Source organism: Lichtheimia ornata (genome assembly GCF_029851405.1).
Source record: "Lichtheimia ornata isolate CBS 291.66 chromosome Unknown scaffold00054, whole genome shotgun sequence".
In the NCBI taxonomy this organism is placed as follows: Eukaryota; Fungi; Mucoromycota; class Mucoromycetes; order Mucorales; family Lichtheimiaceae; genus Lichtheimia; species Lichtheimia ornata.
In genome coordinates, this window is record NW_026695374.1 from 15,723 (window position 1) to 29,701 (window position 13,979).

Genomic DNA, 13,979 nt, shown 5'->3' on the forward strand with positions numbered 1-13,979 from the left:
CACCAATTACAGTTGCATAAGAAGTATCCAATAAACATCCTCCAAACAAAGTTTTCGTTATTCCCTATTATCGCTTTTCATTGTCGATCATAAAAAAAGGACATTGTTTTTTCTCAGCACACACAAAGAAGCTCGCTTCACTACCCCTGCTGGGATGATCAAAGGATGATGATGGGATCAAGTCGACTTCTAGTAGTTTGGCTAGGCTAGCAAATGATGGATGATCCCGTTATGATAAATGACTCAAGGAGAAGAGTTGAATTGAATGCACGAAGACAATTTAGGATCAACGAACCACAATCATGCATGGTGGGTGGGTGGGTGGATGAAATGTTGGTGTGGAGTGGAAATGGTTCACGATTGGTCTCCAACAACTTGCCAATTGTGGTGGAAATGATCTCAAATTCACCCAATGGCAAAATGGTGCGTTACCCATGAGGAGTTTCTTTATCTATTGCGTTTTTGCTCCGTATCCCATCATGCACATATGCACCCAGTATCATTCGCGAAACGTAAACCCTTGTATATAAAAGGTACTCTGAATTAAAATCACCCTGCACACAACAGCTTTTTCGAATTTCTATCTCTCATCGTCAACCATGGACCTGCACTTTACCACGGCTACAGGCACTTCTCCTCCTCATACCGAGCCTTTTTTCGCACACAAAACCGCCTCTACCCAAACCGGAACACCACCTGTTCAATTCTCTCCACCAAAGACCCCACCTCCAACCGAGGAGGAGCTCAAACAAAAGCCCAAGACTACTGCACGCCTTGTCTCAACAGGCGATTTTGAACCAGAGCAGCATTTTTATCCACGAGTCCTCAATGCTCAAATCCATCCTCTTGTTCAATCCTTTTTGACTCTTGGCAACGAGCGTATTATTGCACGCTACACTCATTTGAATCCATCGGTCAAGGCTGAAACGCTACGCGATATTTTATCTTATAGCCCGCGCTATTTTCAATGGGCAGGCAAGTTTTGATGTTGTATCTATACAAGCAGACTTTTAGACATCTAACAATCATTTTGGCTGCTATAGGCTCTGATCTGTTTAATGTCACGACCGCCACAGGACAACGGCAAATGATTGTCATTGAAACCAATTCATGTCCCAGTGGCCAAAAATCAATGCCAATTTTATCAGAGACGGAAGAAAACAATGAACACGGTGGCTATCGTGTGGTGATCGAAAGCGCTTTCAAAAGTCAACTATCCAAAGCCGATCCCAGCTTAGGCGGCTTGGCAGTGATCTACGACAAGAATTTGATGGAATCCAGTGGCTATGCTGCTGTGTTGGCGGATGTAGCAAAAGAAGACGTGTGGTTGGTGGAATGGTACGACAAGGACACCGATCCCAATGTCAAATGGCAGGATGGCATATTGCACGTGAGAGACGACCATCAAGGTAAAATTCCCATACCTACGACGTGCACATGTGTGTGTGTTTGTACTAATTTATCATTGTAGTGTGGCACCCCATACGTGCATGCTTCCGATATTTGACACAAAAACCCTGGAATCGGTTTCCACTCAAGACACGTACCATTGTCATGAATCAAATTATCTCTTGTCTTGCAGGGGGTCGAAACAAAATGATGGCGGCAAGAGCATACGATTTCTACAACTCAGAGCTGGTGGATACAGGTCTCTCGATTCGCACGCCTGAGACCGTTAATAACGTTACTTTGGGAGAAATACCATTGTGGATTCATTCTATGGGTGGTCATGCAGTGTTAAAGGTGCCTTATAGTAATGCAGGCCAAGGCGTTTATACCATCACCAACCATGACGAGCTCTCCAATTTCATGAATGAAAAGCATTATTACGATAAGGTAAGTCTTTCCTTTGCAAGGAAAAGGAAGAGCCACTCACCCATATTATTGCTCGTTAGTTTATTGTCCAATCCTTAGTTGGTAATGCATCTTGGTCTAGTGTCACTCGGACTGGTAAATTTTACCACGTTGGCACCATACCCAACAAAAAGACCAACACCTTTGTTAGCGATCTACGCATGATGATAGCAGGTAAAATAGCCACTCCCATGTCTTAAACGAAGCATCAATGATATTCACGCATCATGAAACAGGCGATGAAAATGGATTCCGACCTATTTGTATTTATGGACGAAAAGCACGTCGGCCACTAACCGCTAAATTGGGACCGCATGGTAAGTTTAATTGGCACGATTGTTTTGTTCATGCGCACCAAACAATGGTTTTTTCAGATGACACGTGGGAAATGCTCGGCACCAACTTATCCATCAAGTTGCCAAATGGGGATTGGACTACGGATACATCAAGGCTTATTCTTATGGATCGTCGTGATTTCAACCAGCTTGGTATTGGCATCGACGATCTCATTGATGCGTACATCCAAACCGTATTAGCCGTTATTGCTATTGACAAGATGGCGGATCGTTTAATGGCTTCAGGACAATTCGATTATCAACTCTTTCAAAGCCTAAATCCCGATGATGCCCTTTTGCGTGAAATCCAACAAGCCAACATCGACAGCTTCCAATAATACATATACACAGCAGCCATCAGCAGCGTAGCTCTCCCTTTCTCCTTTGTTTGTAGTTTTCTCTCTCGCTCTCTCCAATATTAATTTTCCCCTATCGGCTCGATCGACTCTTGTGTTTTGTTGTTGCTTTCATCAACGTGTCATCATCATCAAACCATCCATGCATGTACAATAGTAGTAGCAGTAGTAGCAGGGTCACAACAACAACATAGAAGGTAAGCTTCCTAAATGTTTGATTATCTCACACACAACAAGAAGGTAGGTCGTAACGAGTAAAAAGCAAATACAATAATGCGCCCAGCGCGAAAAGTTTCATCACTGAATAAAACAAGTGTTCGAAAATCACAAACAAAAGGACTACATGATGCATGAGGTCATGTACATGTGCGTGTGCGAAATGGATAAGGGAATAGGATATCATCAAGGAGAATATTGAGATAAGGGAAAATTGGTATCTATCATACGGGGATCTCATCAAGCATGTAAGAGGACTATCAGGACAATCATCAGTACACATATTTTCATTGATCCAGGTCATCACTTACTATAGACAAGTTGGAAGGCGCAGGTTCTTGTTGATGTTGTCCTTGATAAATGCTGCTCTTTGTAGTGTATCCATGGTTCACATCCACCTGCTGGGATCTTGGTGAAGATGTATAAGATGAGCTGGACGAGCCTGGTCCTTCGTCTTCAAAATGATCCGCATTTCTTCTTTCGGGTCCCATTTCAAAAGCGCGTTGCATGTTCTCGGTACACGCTGATACAATGTCATGTTGAAGTTGTGCCAATTCAGCATCACCCGCCTATAACAAAGAAGTCAATCCCACAATGCCTTCACCGATCATTCATTGATCCAATGATACTTACAGGAATATTGATATCCAAAAACGTCAGTGTGTGGTTCATCTTGATAGATATTGACAATGCTAATATGCCTGCCATGTCGATATGAGGATTACGAGTGAGATCGAGTCGTGATAATGTTGAATTCTCTGGAAGACATTCGGCCAACGTGATCGCTGCACTGGAGTCAAGGCCTGTTCCAGCAAGATTCAATTCTTGAAGAAAATGGTTCTTTGCAAGGGCGGTTTTCATGCTCAAAATCTAATGCACGTAATTTGAGTATATAGATCTCGTTTTCAGGAGCTATACACACACATTCCCATTCCTCTCCCCTCCAATTTACCCCTTGGTCAGAGCGCATAGTGATTGGGTTGTCCGCCAAATCCAAGATTCGCAAATTGTGGTTGTGTAACTACAATAGCATGAGATTAGGATCCCCAATTCGCGCATCCACAACTAAAAGACATTCTTACCAAAGCGTCTGCCAAGATGGCACATTCGTTGGCAAAGATTTGACAATCATTCAACACCAAATGGGTCAACGTATGATTCATGGAGAGCGCTTCACCGAGCATGCTGGTCAATCCTGCTTGCAAGCAATTGCCTGTCAAATCCAATCGTTGTAGTCCACATCGGGATGGCCATATCCTGCGTTGTTCCATATCTCGGATTTCATCATCATTGAATACAGGTCGATCCAACATTGTAGCGATCCATGTATCCGTTGCTTTTTGAGAAGAGAGACGATTGTGGCGAAGAGAAAGGTGTCGTAGTGATTTGGATTGACGAACACCAGCAGCGAGTATCTCGACGACATTGGGCTTCAAAGAACAATGGTCCATGTACAAGTTTTGGAGTGATTGAGTCAATTCAATGCCACGTGAAAGATATCGCACAGCCCTTCTATCCACTGGACACCAAGAAAGATCCAAAGTAGTGATCGCCTTTGACTATGTAAAGAGGGGAAGTTTTTTTGGGGGGGGGTGTGGAGGAGAGATTTGGGTTAGATGGAAGGCATGGAAAAATGAAGCAAAAGGATGCTTGAATGTGCGTACCTGGCTGATGAAAATGGCAATGTACTTGAAGCCATCCGCCTCAAAGCTGTTGTGAGAAAGTCTTAACTCTGGCAATCTATCATTGATCAAAAGGCTATGCAATAGCACACGTAGAGACTATCAAAAGACCAAATACATGATGAGATAATGATACATCTTCACACACCCATGTATACGAAAAAAGGAGTATCTCTTACCATATCTTCCAATCCGCAATTAGAGAGATCCAATAGTTCCAATGATCCACACTCCATCATCAAAATATCAGCAATAGGACCCATTTGACGAGTGTCGATTGGTTGATTGGAAAGGTCCACCGTCGTCAACTGTGAAAAGCTTCTTGATGCATCCCATGTGAGTATCCAACCCGTAAAAGCAGCGTACTATACCCACCAACAAGATCTCAAGACATCCATAAACCGGTCCAAAGGCTGTTCCTCACGTAGCCGACAAGCCCACTCGTAATACTTTGGAAGCTCTCGACAGTGATTCTCTTTCAAGGTCAATGCTGAATCGACATGCTGTTCAGGTCCTTCCTCCACATGGTCGTCTAGGTCATTCGAATCGTCGTTGTCGTCGTCTTCGTGGTCGTCATTGTCGTTGTCGTTATCACCACCAAAGACATGCTCCGTAGTGAGTTTGCTGACTGAAAAGGTAACTCGTTTAAGATCTCGTCTCGGTAGAATGGGGACATCGTCTGGAGTATACAACTTGGAGTGAATGCGAGCAAACCAGGATGCCGTAGTGCCATTAGAAGCTGTAGAAGGTGGTGCCTTGAGAATACTCTTTTGGCACTGCATATTTGGAAGAAATAAAGAAAAGGTGGTAGAGTGAAAAGGAGTGAAAAAGAGAATGAGCTGCTGCTGCTGCTGCCATATTTAGTTGAAATGTCGAGACTAGCTCGTGACAAGTTGCTTCATCCGCTCGTATCCAGTGAGAGTAAGAGTGAGAGAGTAACCCTGGCCAATTTGATGTTACCATGGATTCATGTTGATGCCACAAGCTATGGTTTACTTGCATTACGTTGGATGACATGCACATCTTGTTCATCGTGTGGGTCATATACTTTAATGTCGTTTCTGGGTTCAATACTCTGCAGCACCTTGTACCACGTTGTTGCTAATTACAACCTTAACCGCGCACGGTCAGCCCCAGCCTATTTAATTTGTACTCGTCGCCATGGAAACACCCATTGTAATGCTTCTTGATACCGTACCATCCTTTTCAAAAGATAGGCTTAGTGTCATATCGTCATGTTATCATTGTGCGTGGCCATGTGGCAAACTCAATGATGACCTTTCTTGTTTGGCAAATACACTCACGTGATCATTCACGCAACGCAAGGTAGCTGCAATACACATAGCCCACTTCAATAAAATGTGCTATTGGAATATCAAAGAAAAGTGGCCGAGAGGATTTTAGTGTATGTGCAACTCATCTTTGCTCCAAAATGGATGCATGGGACATGGTACTTGAATCAACAAGTAAGCTGAGTAGGATGATCACGTAACACATGCATCCTTTTTCAAGCATGAATACAAATGACAACCCCCATTTCACTTTCCATTAATGAGTCAAAGACACAACAGCCTCAAAATGACATGATGTTTGCTTATCAATGGGCAAGCTCTCGTTTTATGTACAAAAGAGCTGCCTGTACATTTTATATGTTAAGGTCTATATCCTTCACTTTTTACAAATCATTACAATTTCAAGGGATTTTTGATGCAAATAAATCTTGCGAGATGCGAATGGTGAATATGGCATTTAGTCAACTTCCTCAATGGAAGGGCCGTCGTTATCGGCAGCAGCACCACCAGGAGCGGCACCAGGAGCACCAGGGAAACCACCAGGAGCGGCACCACCGGGAGCAGCACCAGGAGCACCACCGGCTTGTTGGTAGATCTTCATCATGATGGGGTTGGCAACTTCCTCAAGTTCCTTTTGCTTGCCCTCATACTCTTCCTTGGAAGCTTCTTGGGACTCATCCAACCACTTGATGGTCTCATCGATGGCGCTGTTAAGCTTGGTCTTGTCAGCTTCCTCCATAGCAGAAGCAACCTTCTCCTCTTGAAGAGTGTTGCGCAAGTTGAAAGCATAGGACTCAAGACCGTTCTTGGCTTGGATACGGGAAGCAGAAGCCTCATCTTCAGCCTTGTACTTTTCAGCATCAGCAACCATACGCTCAATGTCTTCCTTGCTCAAACGGCCCTTATCGTTGGTGATGGTAATCTTGTTGGACTTGCCAGTGGTCTTGTCAAGAGCAGTGACGTTAAGAATACCGTTGGCATCAACATCGAAAGTAACCTCGATTTGAGGAACACCACGAGGAGCAGGAGGAATACCAGTAAGCTCGAACTTGCCGAGAAGGTTGTTATCCTTGGTGCGAGCACGCTCACCCTCAAAGACTTGAATCAAGACACCAGGCTGGTTATCAGCATAGGTAGAGAAGATTTCAGACTTCTTGGTAGGAACAGTGGTGTTACGCTTGATAAGACTGGTCATGATACCACCAGCGGTCTATGAATCATAAACATGCATCCATCAATATACAAAGTCTCCCAAAATGTTCCCCATGATGATAAATACATACCTCAATACCGAGAGACAAGGGAGCAACATCGAGCAAGAGCAAGTCTTGGGTCTTTTCAGAGGTGTCACCAGACAAAATAGCAGCTTGAACAGCAGCACCATAAGCAACAGCTTCATCAGGGTTGATGGATTTGTTGGGTTCCTTGCCGTTGAAGAAATCAGAGACGAGCTTTTGAACCTTGGGGATACGAGTAGAACCACCAACAAGGACGATGTCGTGAACAGAGCCCTTGTCAATCTTGGCATCACGAAGAACCTTTTCAACGGGTTCCATGGTGTTGCGGAAAAGATCTTGGTTGAGTTCTTCGAAACGGGCACGGGTGAGGGAAGTGTAAAAGTCAACACCCTCGAAGAGAGAGTCAATCTCAATGGAGGTTTGAGCAGAAGAAGAAAGGGTACGCTTGGCACGCTCACAAGCGGTACGAAGACGACGAACGGCACGAGCGTTACCAGAGATGTCCTTCTTGAACTTGCGCTTGAATTCTTGCATAAAGTGGTTGACAAGGCGGTTATCGAAATCTTCACCACCCAAGTGAGTGTCACCAGCAGTAGCCTTGACTTCGAAGATACCATCTTCAATGGTCAAAAGAGAGACATCGAAGGTACCACCACCCAAATCGAAGATAAGGACGTTACGCTATTATAGGAATGAAAAAATGTAAAACATCAGCACAACGGCCCCTTTTTTTATGTATACATGCAACTCAGCCGCTTTGTTTACATACCTCGCCCTCAACCTTCTTGTCCAAACCATAAGCAATGGCAGCAGCAGTGGGTTCGTTGATGATACGTTGAACGTTCAAACCAGCAATGACACCGGCATCCTTGGTAGCTTGACGCTGGCCTTGAAAATGAAAATAAAAACACAGTCAGTAAGATTTTTTGGGAGGCTGAGATTATTATTGAGTACTACTCACTGTCGTTGAAGTAAGCGGGAACGGTGACGACGGCGTTCTTAACGGTGGTGCCAAGGTAACCTTCAGCAACTTCCTTCATCTTGATCAAGACCATGGAGGAGATTTCCTCAGGGGTGAAAGTCTTGGTCTCACCCTTGTATTCGACTTGGATCACAGGAAGACCGGACTTGTCGACAATCTTGAAGGGCCAGTGCTTCATATCAGATTGAACCTCGCTGTCAGCGAAACGACGACCAATAAGACGCTTGGCATCGAAGACAGTGTTGAAGGGGTTCATGGCGACTTGGTTCTTGGCGGCATCACCAATCAAACGTTCGCTATCGGTGAAAGCGACATACGAAGGGGTAGTGCGGTTACCCTGCAGCAGCCATTTTGGTGAGTCATGGCAACGAAAAAACCATAAAGGGGATAAAAACAACATACCTGATCGTTGGCAATGATTTCAACACGATCGTTTTGCCAGACACCAACGCAAGAGTAGCTATTAAAACAATGACATGAAAAGGTCAATTGGGTGTCGAAAAAGATAGAGAATGGTAAAAGATAACATACGTAGTACCCAAATCAATACCAACTATTGATTTGCAAAAGTAAAAAGGTGATGTAAGTAATGGATTACAGTAGCAAGATCATGATTGCATACATACCAGATTTTCCCTCAGACATAGTTACTTTTTGTTTGGAAAGGAGAAAGAGAACGAAAAGGTACAGGACGTTGCTTAAATAAGGTTTTCAAAATAGCACGCGTTTGGAACCATGAAGAAATCGCTGGAAAGTTGATTCGAGACTCAGCCATATCCTGCGTAGTTAGCGTGATATCCTCTTTGAATGCTTTTCTTTCTTTCATTGTCCTGCCCCTTTCATAGCAATGATTACCCCTTGTCATGGTGGATGACAGGGACCTGACAGCATGGGAATCATTACACATGCGGTTTTGTTGACAAGTGTTTGTTCACGCGACACAAGACCATCCTCCATAAACTTGTCGAATTGGCTTGCGGGATTTATTGGTACCGTGTGTTGATGACGAGCCATCGGAGCAATCCAAATCACGGGCCCTGCTATTTAAACAGCTCCATCCATTCACATCCATCCAACCATGGATGACTGAAAGATGATGGGAAAGATACGATCAACAAAACGTTTAATGCATTCAACGATGGAATGCGTGTGATGGATGGCATCAAATAGTGATGCGTAAGCTTATTTTGTTATCAATGGCGTGATCTCCCCTGTTGTCGCGTTACCGCTGAAACCTACAAGCAGCTGCTTTATCTGCCAAAATCACTTGATGTTTTAGTTCCATCATGTTCTTTGCATTACAGCCGAGGATTCATACCATGATCAATTTTGATTTCAATCAATGCTTGGTTGCTATGGTATCATGGCAACTATGGTATCATGGATACTACGCTAATTGGTTACCATGATACCGTGACATGCTTTTAAGCTTGCATGAGTCATTTTGGTAACAAGGCATGATGGCCAATGTGAAAAGAAAAAATAAAGGAATGTGCTATGCATTACAACTTCCTACCAGCTTCCTTCTTATCTTGATCCAACCCCAATGTTATCATCCACTTGCTACCTCTCGCTCATCATCAAGCCTTCAACCATGGTCGATGCAGCTAAAGCAAATCACTCATTATTCCACTCGTTGCATCTTCCAACGACTTGATTGATTACCCACATTCCCAAAAACCATCATGAGATATCATGTATATCAATTACGGTTGATGCAAGATAGTTTATAAGCTTTTTGACTGTATGCGATGCGTGCCAATATGTTGATGTATGCAAGTAGATATGTGTTTAACAAGGAGTGGGTTACTTTTTTTCATGCATGAGCATTGTTATAAAAAGGGTATGTGTGGAACGTTAGGTGCAACCAGGTGAAGCGTGTTGTTGCTGCTGTTGTTGAAAAGATGAAGTATGCGCTGCTGTGATCACAGGTGCTGCATGCGATAAGGGCTCGGTTGTTGTCCTGCGATGTTTACTGCTATATGGAGATTCATCATCGCCATCAGGCTGATGTGCACGTTTACCATTTTGAGGACGACGGCCTGCAAGAAAACCAGTCAACATGTAGATTTGGCGAATGTTTTCATGATCAAAGGATGCATCAGTGCTTGAGACATCGATTTTTGAGAGACGTTCAAAGGGTGGATCATCTAGTGTGATGCGTTCCAATAATCGATTGAGACCAGCAAGCGAGTGTGTGCCCAAATAATTGCTCTCGGATAAAGCGAGCTTGTGCTCTTCATGGCATACGGTGTATTCACGGAACGTGATGGGAATCTTGTTTTCATATTGCAGCATAGCCAGGTTACCAGCAAACACAGAAAGATGGTACACGAGATCCGCCAATGTTGCATTTGTGGCCGAGACATGAATATGGTCGACAGAGTGTGCAAAATGATCAAAGACACGGAAGCAACCAGCCCAACTAAGGGGTAATCCAACAAGACGTATCTTGTGCACAGCGTAACTACGTGGAATATCACCAACCAAGTTTTGGATAAACGTATCGGTTATCGAGTTATCTTCGGCCGGAAATAAAAGATCATTCCGTTGCCACACTTTTCCCTCGTCAGAGTAAATAAGCTGCTTCAATCGCATATTGACGCCACCTAGTGCCACCAGCTCTCTTAGACCGAGATACGTAGTGATCTGGTTCAAGACATTTTCTGGTAGTCTGCAGAGCATCAATACAAGTGAGTGGCGTGAAAAAGAAAAGTGAAAGGGAAAAGAAAAAGGAGGTACAAGAAAGAGAAGTTTCATTCAAAAAGCCTTTTGGCTGTTTTCAGCAAGAACAAGGTTGTATTTGTCACACATCATCGTCCTCGGACCTGTCGGTCTACTCTTTGCTATCGAGACCACCTTGGCTCTTTTTTCCCTTGATTGTCATTTTCGTTATCTATCAAACCAACAATGTACATAGGATCCAATGATGGAAAGAAATCATGATAATGATATAGAGAGAGGTGGTGTCTTTGTATCGATGGCATTGTAGTAGGGGTGGATGAGCATGTAGAGTGGTCCGTTCGCAAGAAACCCCCTTCGGATTACTCGGGAACCCAGCCAACGATCGCATTTGCCACAACAAAGGAAAAAGCATTGATGCAGTGGACATGGTCACCTGCAATTTCCTAACAAAGACAAGTTCTTCTTCAGTCCAGACGACGAAAGCTTTATCATCACTCTGCAATGTCATGTGCACACACACACATACACATACACACATACACACTTACACATGTGCATGCGTTACTTGGACTCTCACAAAATTCAATACTTTATGACCGCTTGCTTGACAGCAAGAGACAAAGGGATGATGTATGCAACATGCCATGATTCATGCACATTCCTCGCTTGTTTCGCTGTTACAAACATACATGCATTAAGTTGGTCACCCAATATGCCGTTTACAGCAATCATCATCGCTATGCATGGGTGAATAAACTCCTTTTTATTGATAGATTATGCTGTCAAATGATATTGTCTATGGGAAGGGAGAGAAAGAGACACGCAACAGTGATTAAATTTATGGCCGATTGATGGTTGGATGAAAGCACATTGTTTCCTTTTCTACTGCTACCATGAACAACACCGCCAAAGCCTGTGGCTGCAGCATTGACCGCATCTTGTTCCAAGACGAGCAGTACATCTTCATTACTGATGCACAAAAGCAGTCGGATACGCCAGCCGGGAAGTCTTATGTCGCTTACAGCATTCGTTTATCGGTAAATGGAAGAGCAGTAGTAGTAGTGCCCATGTCACATGCCAATCCCCATTAACAACAACTTTTATTTCTTGGACTAGGATATTGAAACAAGACGACGCTACAGCGAATTCGAATCTCTACGAAAGGCATTGTGTCATTTGCATCCGTATCTTATTGTGCCGCCTATTCCAGAAAAGCACTCGCTGGGTCAGTAAGCATGGACCACATGAATGTACTACAAAGCGGCTAATAACATAGTATAGTGGATTATGCGGCACTTCAAACACGTGTCAAGGATGATCTAGCCATGGTCAAGAAACGCAAACGCATGCTGCAGACCTTTTTAAACCGGGTAGCAAGGCATCCACAGCTAGGACGAGATCATGTATTTCACCGTTTCCTGGAGAATGGTGTCATTTGGGTAAGATCAACAATGAACAAGCATTCATCTCCAACTCACATCATTGATTGTGTTGTGTATATGCATAGTCCGATGTGCTTCATTCCCCTCCATTATCAACATTGCCAAGGAACCCACTACATATGATCCTCAGCAAAGATTCCGATTTACAGCATCGCAACATCCTACTCGCCAGCAACTTGATCCCGATACCATCACCAACGTATATCCTAAAGACACCCAATCCTCAGTTTGAAGAATCAGAAAAGTTCACCTTCCGCATTGCAAATTACATGGGCAACAATCTCGACAAGAGCCAACGTAAAGTCATTCGTCGATTAGGAGGTATGTGTGTTCTTCTCAAGGATGCTTGTAAGCCATAACCATTGACATGTGTGGGAGATTAGAGCTTGCAAACGACTATGCAGAGTTGGGTGCTGTATACAATGGATTCAGTTTGAATGAGTCGGGCGCATTAGCCAATGCTATTGAAAAGATTGGACAAGCCGTCGATACTTCCTACACAGAGACAGCTCAAATGGTAATGTCATATTGGGAGGGATTGTCAAAGGAAGGGAAATGATTAACATGTATAGGATGTAGGTTGCTTCATTGGAAGGTGACTTTTCGGAGCCTATTCAGGAACATTCGCAGTTTGCACAGATCGTGAAGCAAGTGCTACGATTCCGCCATATGAAGCACGCCCAAGTCGAAATGATTGAAGATTCTCTGGGGAGCAAAAAGGAAACATTGGAAATGTTGCAACAAATGGAAAGTGAAGCACAGCGATTGGAACATGCTATCAGTAGTCCAGAGATATCCAATGGCGGCGCTGATGATGGCACTACAGCTGAGCAACTCAACAACAATAGCCCTATCTCCTCGAATACCCAAGTGCTCGCTCGACGATCTACTACGAGACCATGGTCAAGTCCTGTACGCATGATGAACGCAGTGGGCCACCAATTACAAGGCATGATCGATGTTGATCCTGAAGCAACACGCCGTAACCAAATTGGAAAGACAAAGGATGCCATGGAGATGGTAAGTAGTATATCACAAACATGGGAACTAAAAGGCACGTATGCTAATGGAACCTTTTTTAGTTGCAAGGTGCTTTGGATGTTACTCGCAAAGATTTGACCGAGATATCAAGCGAATTGAAAACAGAGTTGGATCGGTTTCAGCGTGAAAAGGTCAAAGATCTTCGTGACATGTTGATTGCTTATGCGAAAATTCATGCACGTTATTGTCAAAAGGTAAGGATTGAAAGGAGAGGCCCATGCATACGATAGGATACTAATAGTCGTCGTCCTTTTTAGAACCTTGAATCATGGCAAGAAGTTAGAGCAGAAATTGATAAGATTCCTATGGCATAAAATACATTCCACATGTTGGCTTTTTTTATTTGAAAACACATGGAGGGAGGAGGGAAAGATATTAAGCCCAGAGCTTTTGAAACTTTACTTCTACTTTGAATGGCTTGCCTATGTGGCGAAAATGGAACGTGCCCCTGAAAGTGATATGGTGAGCAGTGAAAGTGCCTACAAAAACAACCACCTTTTAATCCGCAGGTGGATTTGTGCATCAGCTGGACAGTATGACTCAGTACTCCCAAGACGCTTGACCACTTCATCACTTCAATCAATCACGACAACAATTCACACGCCCACTCACATATAAACAAGGCTGTTGTCACCAACACCATCATCCACCTTTTCTTTCTACTTGTATTCATACCATCATCAGTGGCCTCTGGTAAGTCTCAAGGATAGTCTTATGTGATCACCAAAATGAGGGTATCGTACTCATGCATTCATCTTTTATTGCCACTTAATATGCAGCTCACTTCATTGCTTTGCCACTTGGTGTGCTCATTGCTGCCTAATGACATTTGGCTTTGTTCCTTGGTGGATCCTCC

The 13,979-nt window shown here is 43.7% G+C and overlaps 5 protein-coding genes across 5 annotated transcripts; 2 read left to right on the plus strand and 3 right to left on the minus strand.

The window, feature by feature from the left end:
• Window positions 1-599: 599 nt before the first annotated feature.
• Window positions 600-2,527, plus strand: O0I10_009320 (uncharacterized protein; the record flags this gene model as incomplete). The annotated part of the gene is made up of 6 exons (XM_058489314.1): window positions 600-975; window positions 1,044-1,409; window positions 1,472-1,836; window positions 1,896-2,028; window positions 2,091-2,171; window positions 2,229-2,527. 6 exons carry the CDS (start codon window positions 600-602, stop codon window positions 2,525-2,527), a joined length of 1,620 nt encoding a protein of 539 aa, XP_058339839.1.
• Window positions 2,528-2,985: 458 nt separating this feature from the next.
• Window positions 2,986-5,225, minus strand: O0I10_009321 (uncharacterized protein; the record flags this gene model as incomplete). Its single annotated transcript, XM_058489315.1, has 8 exons — window positions 2,986-3,018; window positions 3,073-3,330; window positions 3,395-3,631; window positions 3,714-3,782; window positions 3,844-4,320; window positions 4,426-4,542; window positions 4,623-4,761; window positions 4,819-5,225. 8 exons carry the CDS (start codon window positions 5,223-5,225, stop codon window positions 2,986-2,988), a joined length of 1,737 nt encoding a protein of 578 aa, XP_058339840.1.
• Window positions 5,226-6,192: 967 nt separating this feature from the next.
• O0I10_009322 (heat shock protein HSS1) lies at window positions 6,193-8,600 on the minus strand (the record flags this gene model as incomplete). The annotated part of the gene is made up of 7 exons (XM_058489316.1): window positions 6,193-6,945; window positions 7,019-7,654; window positions 7,743-7,861; window positions 7,935-8,292; window positions 8,358-8,415; window positions 8,487-8,508; window positions 8,582-8,600. 7 exons carry the CDS (start codon window positions 8,598-8,600, stop codon window positions 6,193-6,195), a joined length of 1,965 nt encoding a protein of 654 aa, XP_058339841.1.
• Window positions 8,601-9,812: 1,212 nt separating this feature from the next.
• O0I10_009323 (uncharacterized protein) lies at window positions 9,813-10,640 on the minus strand (the record flags this gene model as incomplete). The annotated part of the gene is made up of 1 exon (XM_058489317.1): window positions 9,813-10,640. The coding sequence occupies one exon, from the start codon at window positions 10,638-10,640 to the stop codon at window positions 9,813-9,815; it is 828 nt and encodes a 275-aa protein (XP_058339842.1).
• Window positions 10,641-11,533: 893 nt separating this feature from the next.
• On the plus strand, window positions 11,534-13,437 carry O0I10_009324 (uncharacterized protein; the record flags this gene model as incomplete). Its single annotated transcript, XM_058489318.1, has 8 exons — window positions 11,534-11,677; window positions 11,757-11,865; window positions 11,922-12,079; window positions 12,148-12,403; window positions 12,466-12,599; window positions 12,662-13,102; window positions 13,165-13,317; window positions 13,381-13,437. The coding sequence occupies 8 exons, from the start codon at window positions 11,534-11,536 to the stop codon at window positions 13,435-13,437; spliced, it is 1,452 nt and encodes a 483-aa protein (XP_058339843.1).
• Window positions 13,438-13,979: the final 542 nt, after the last annotated feature.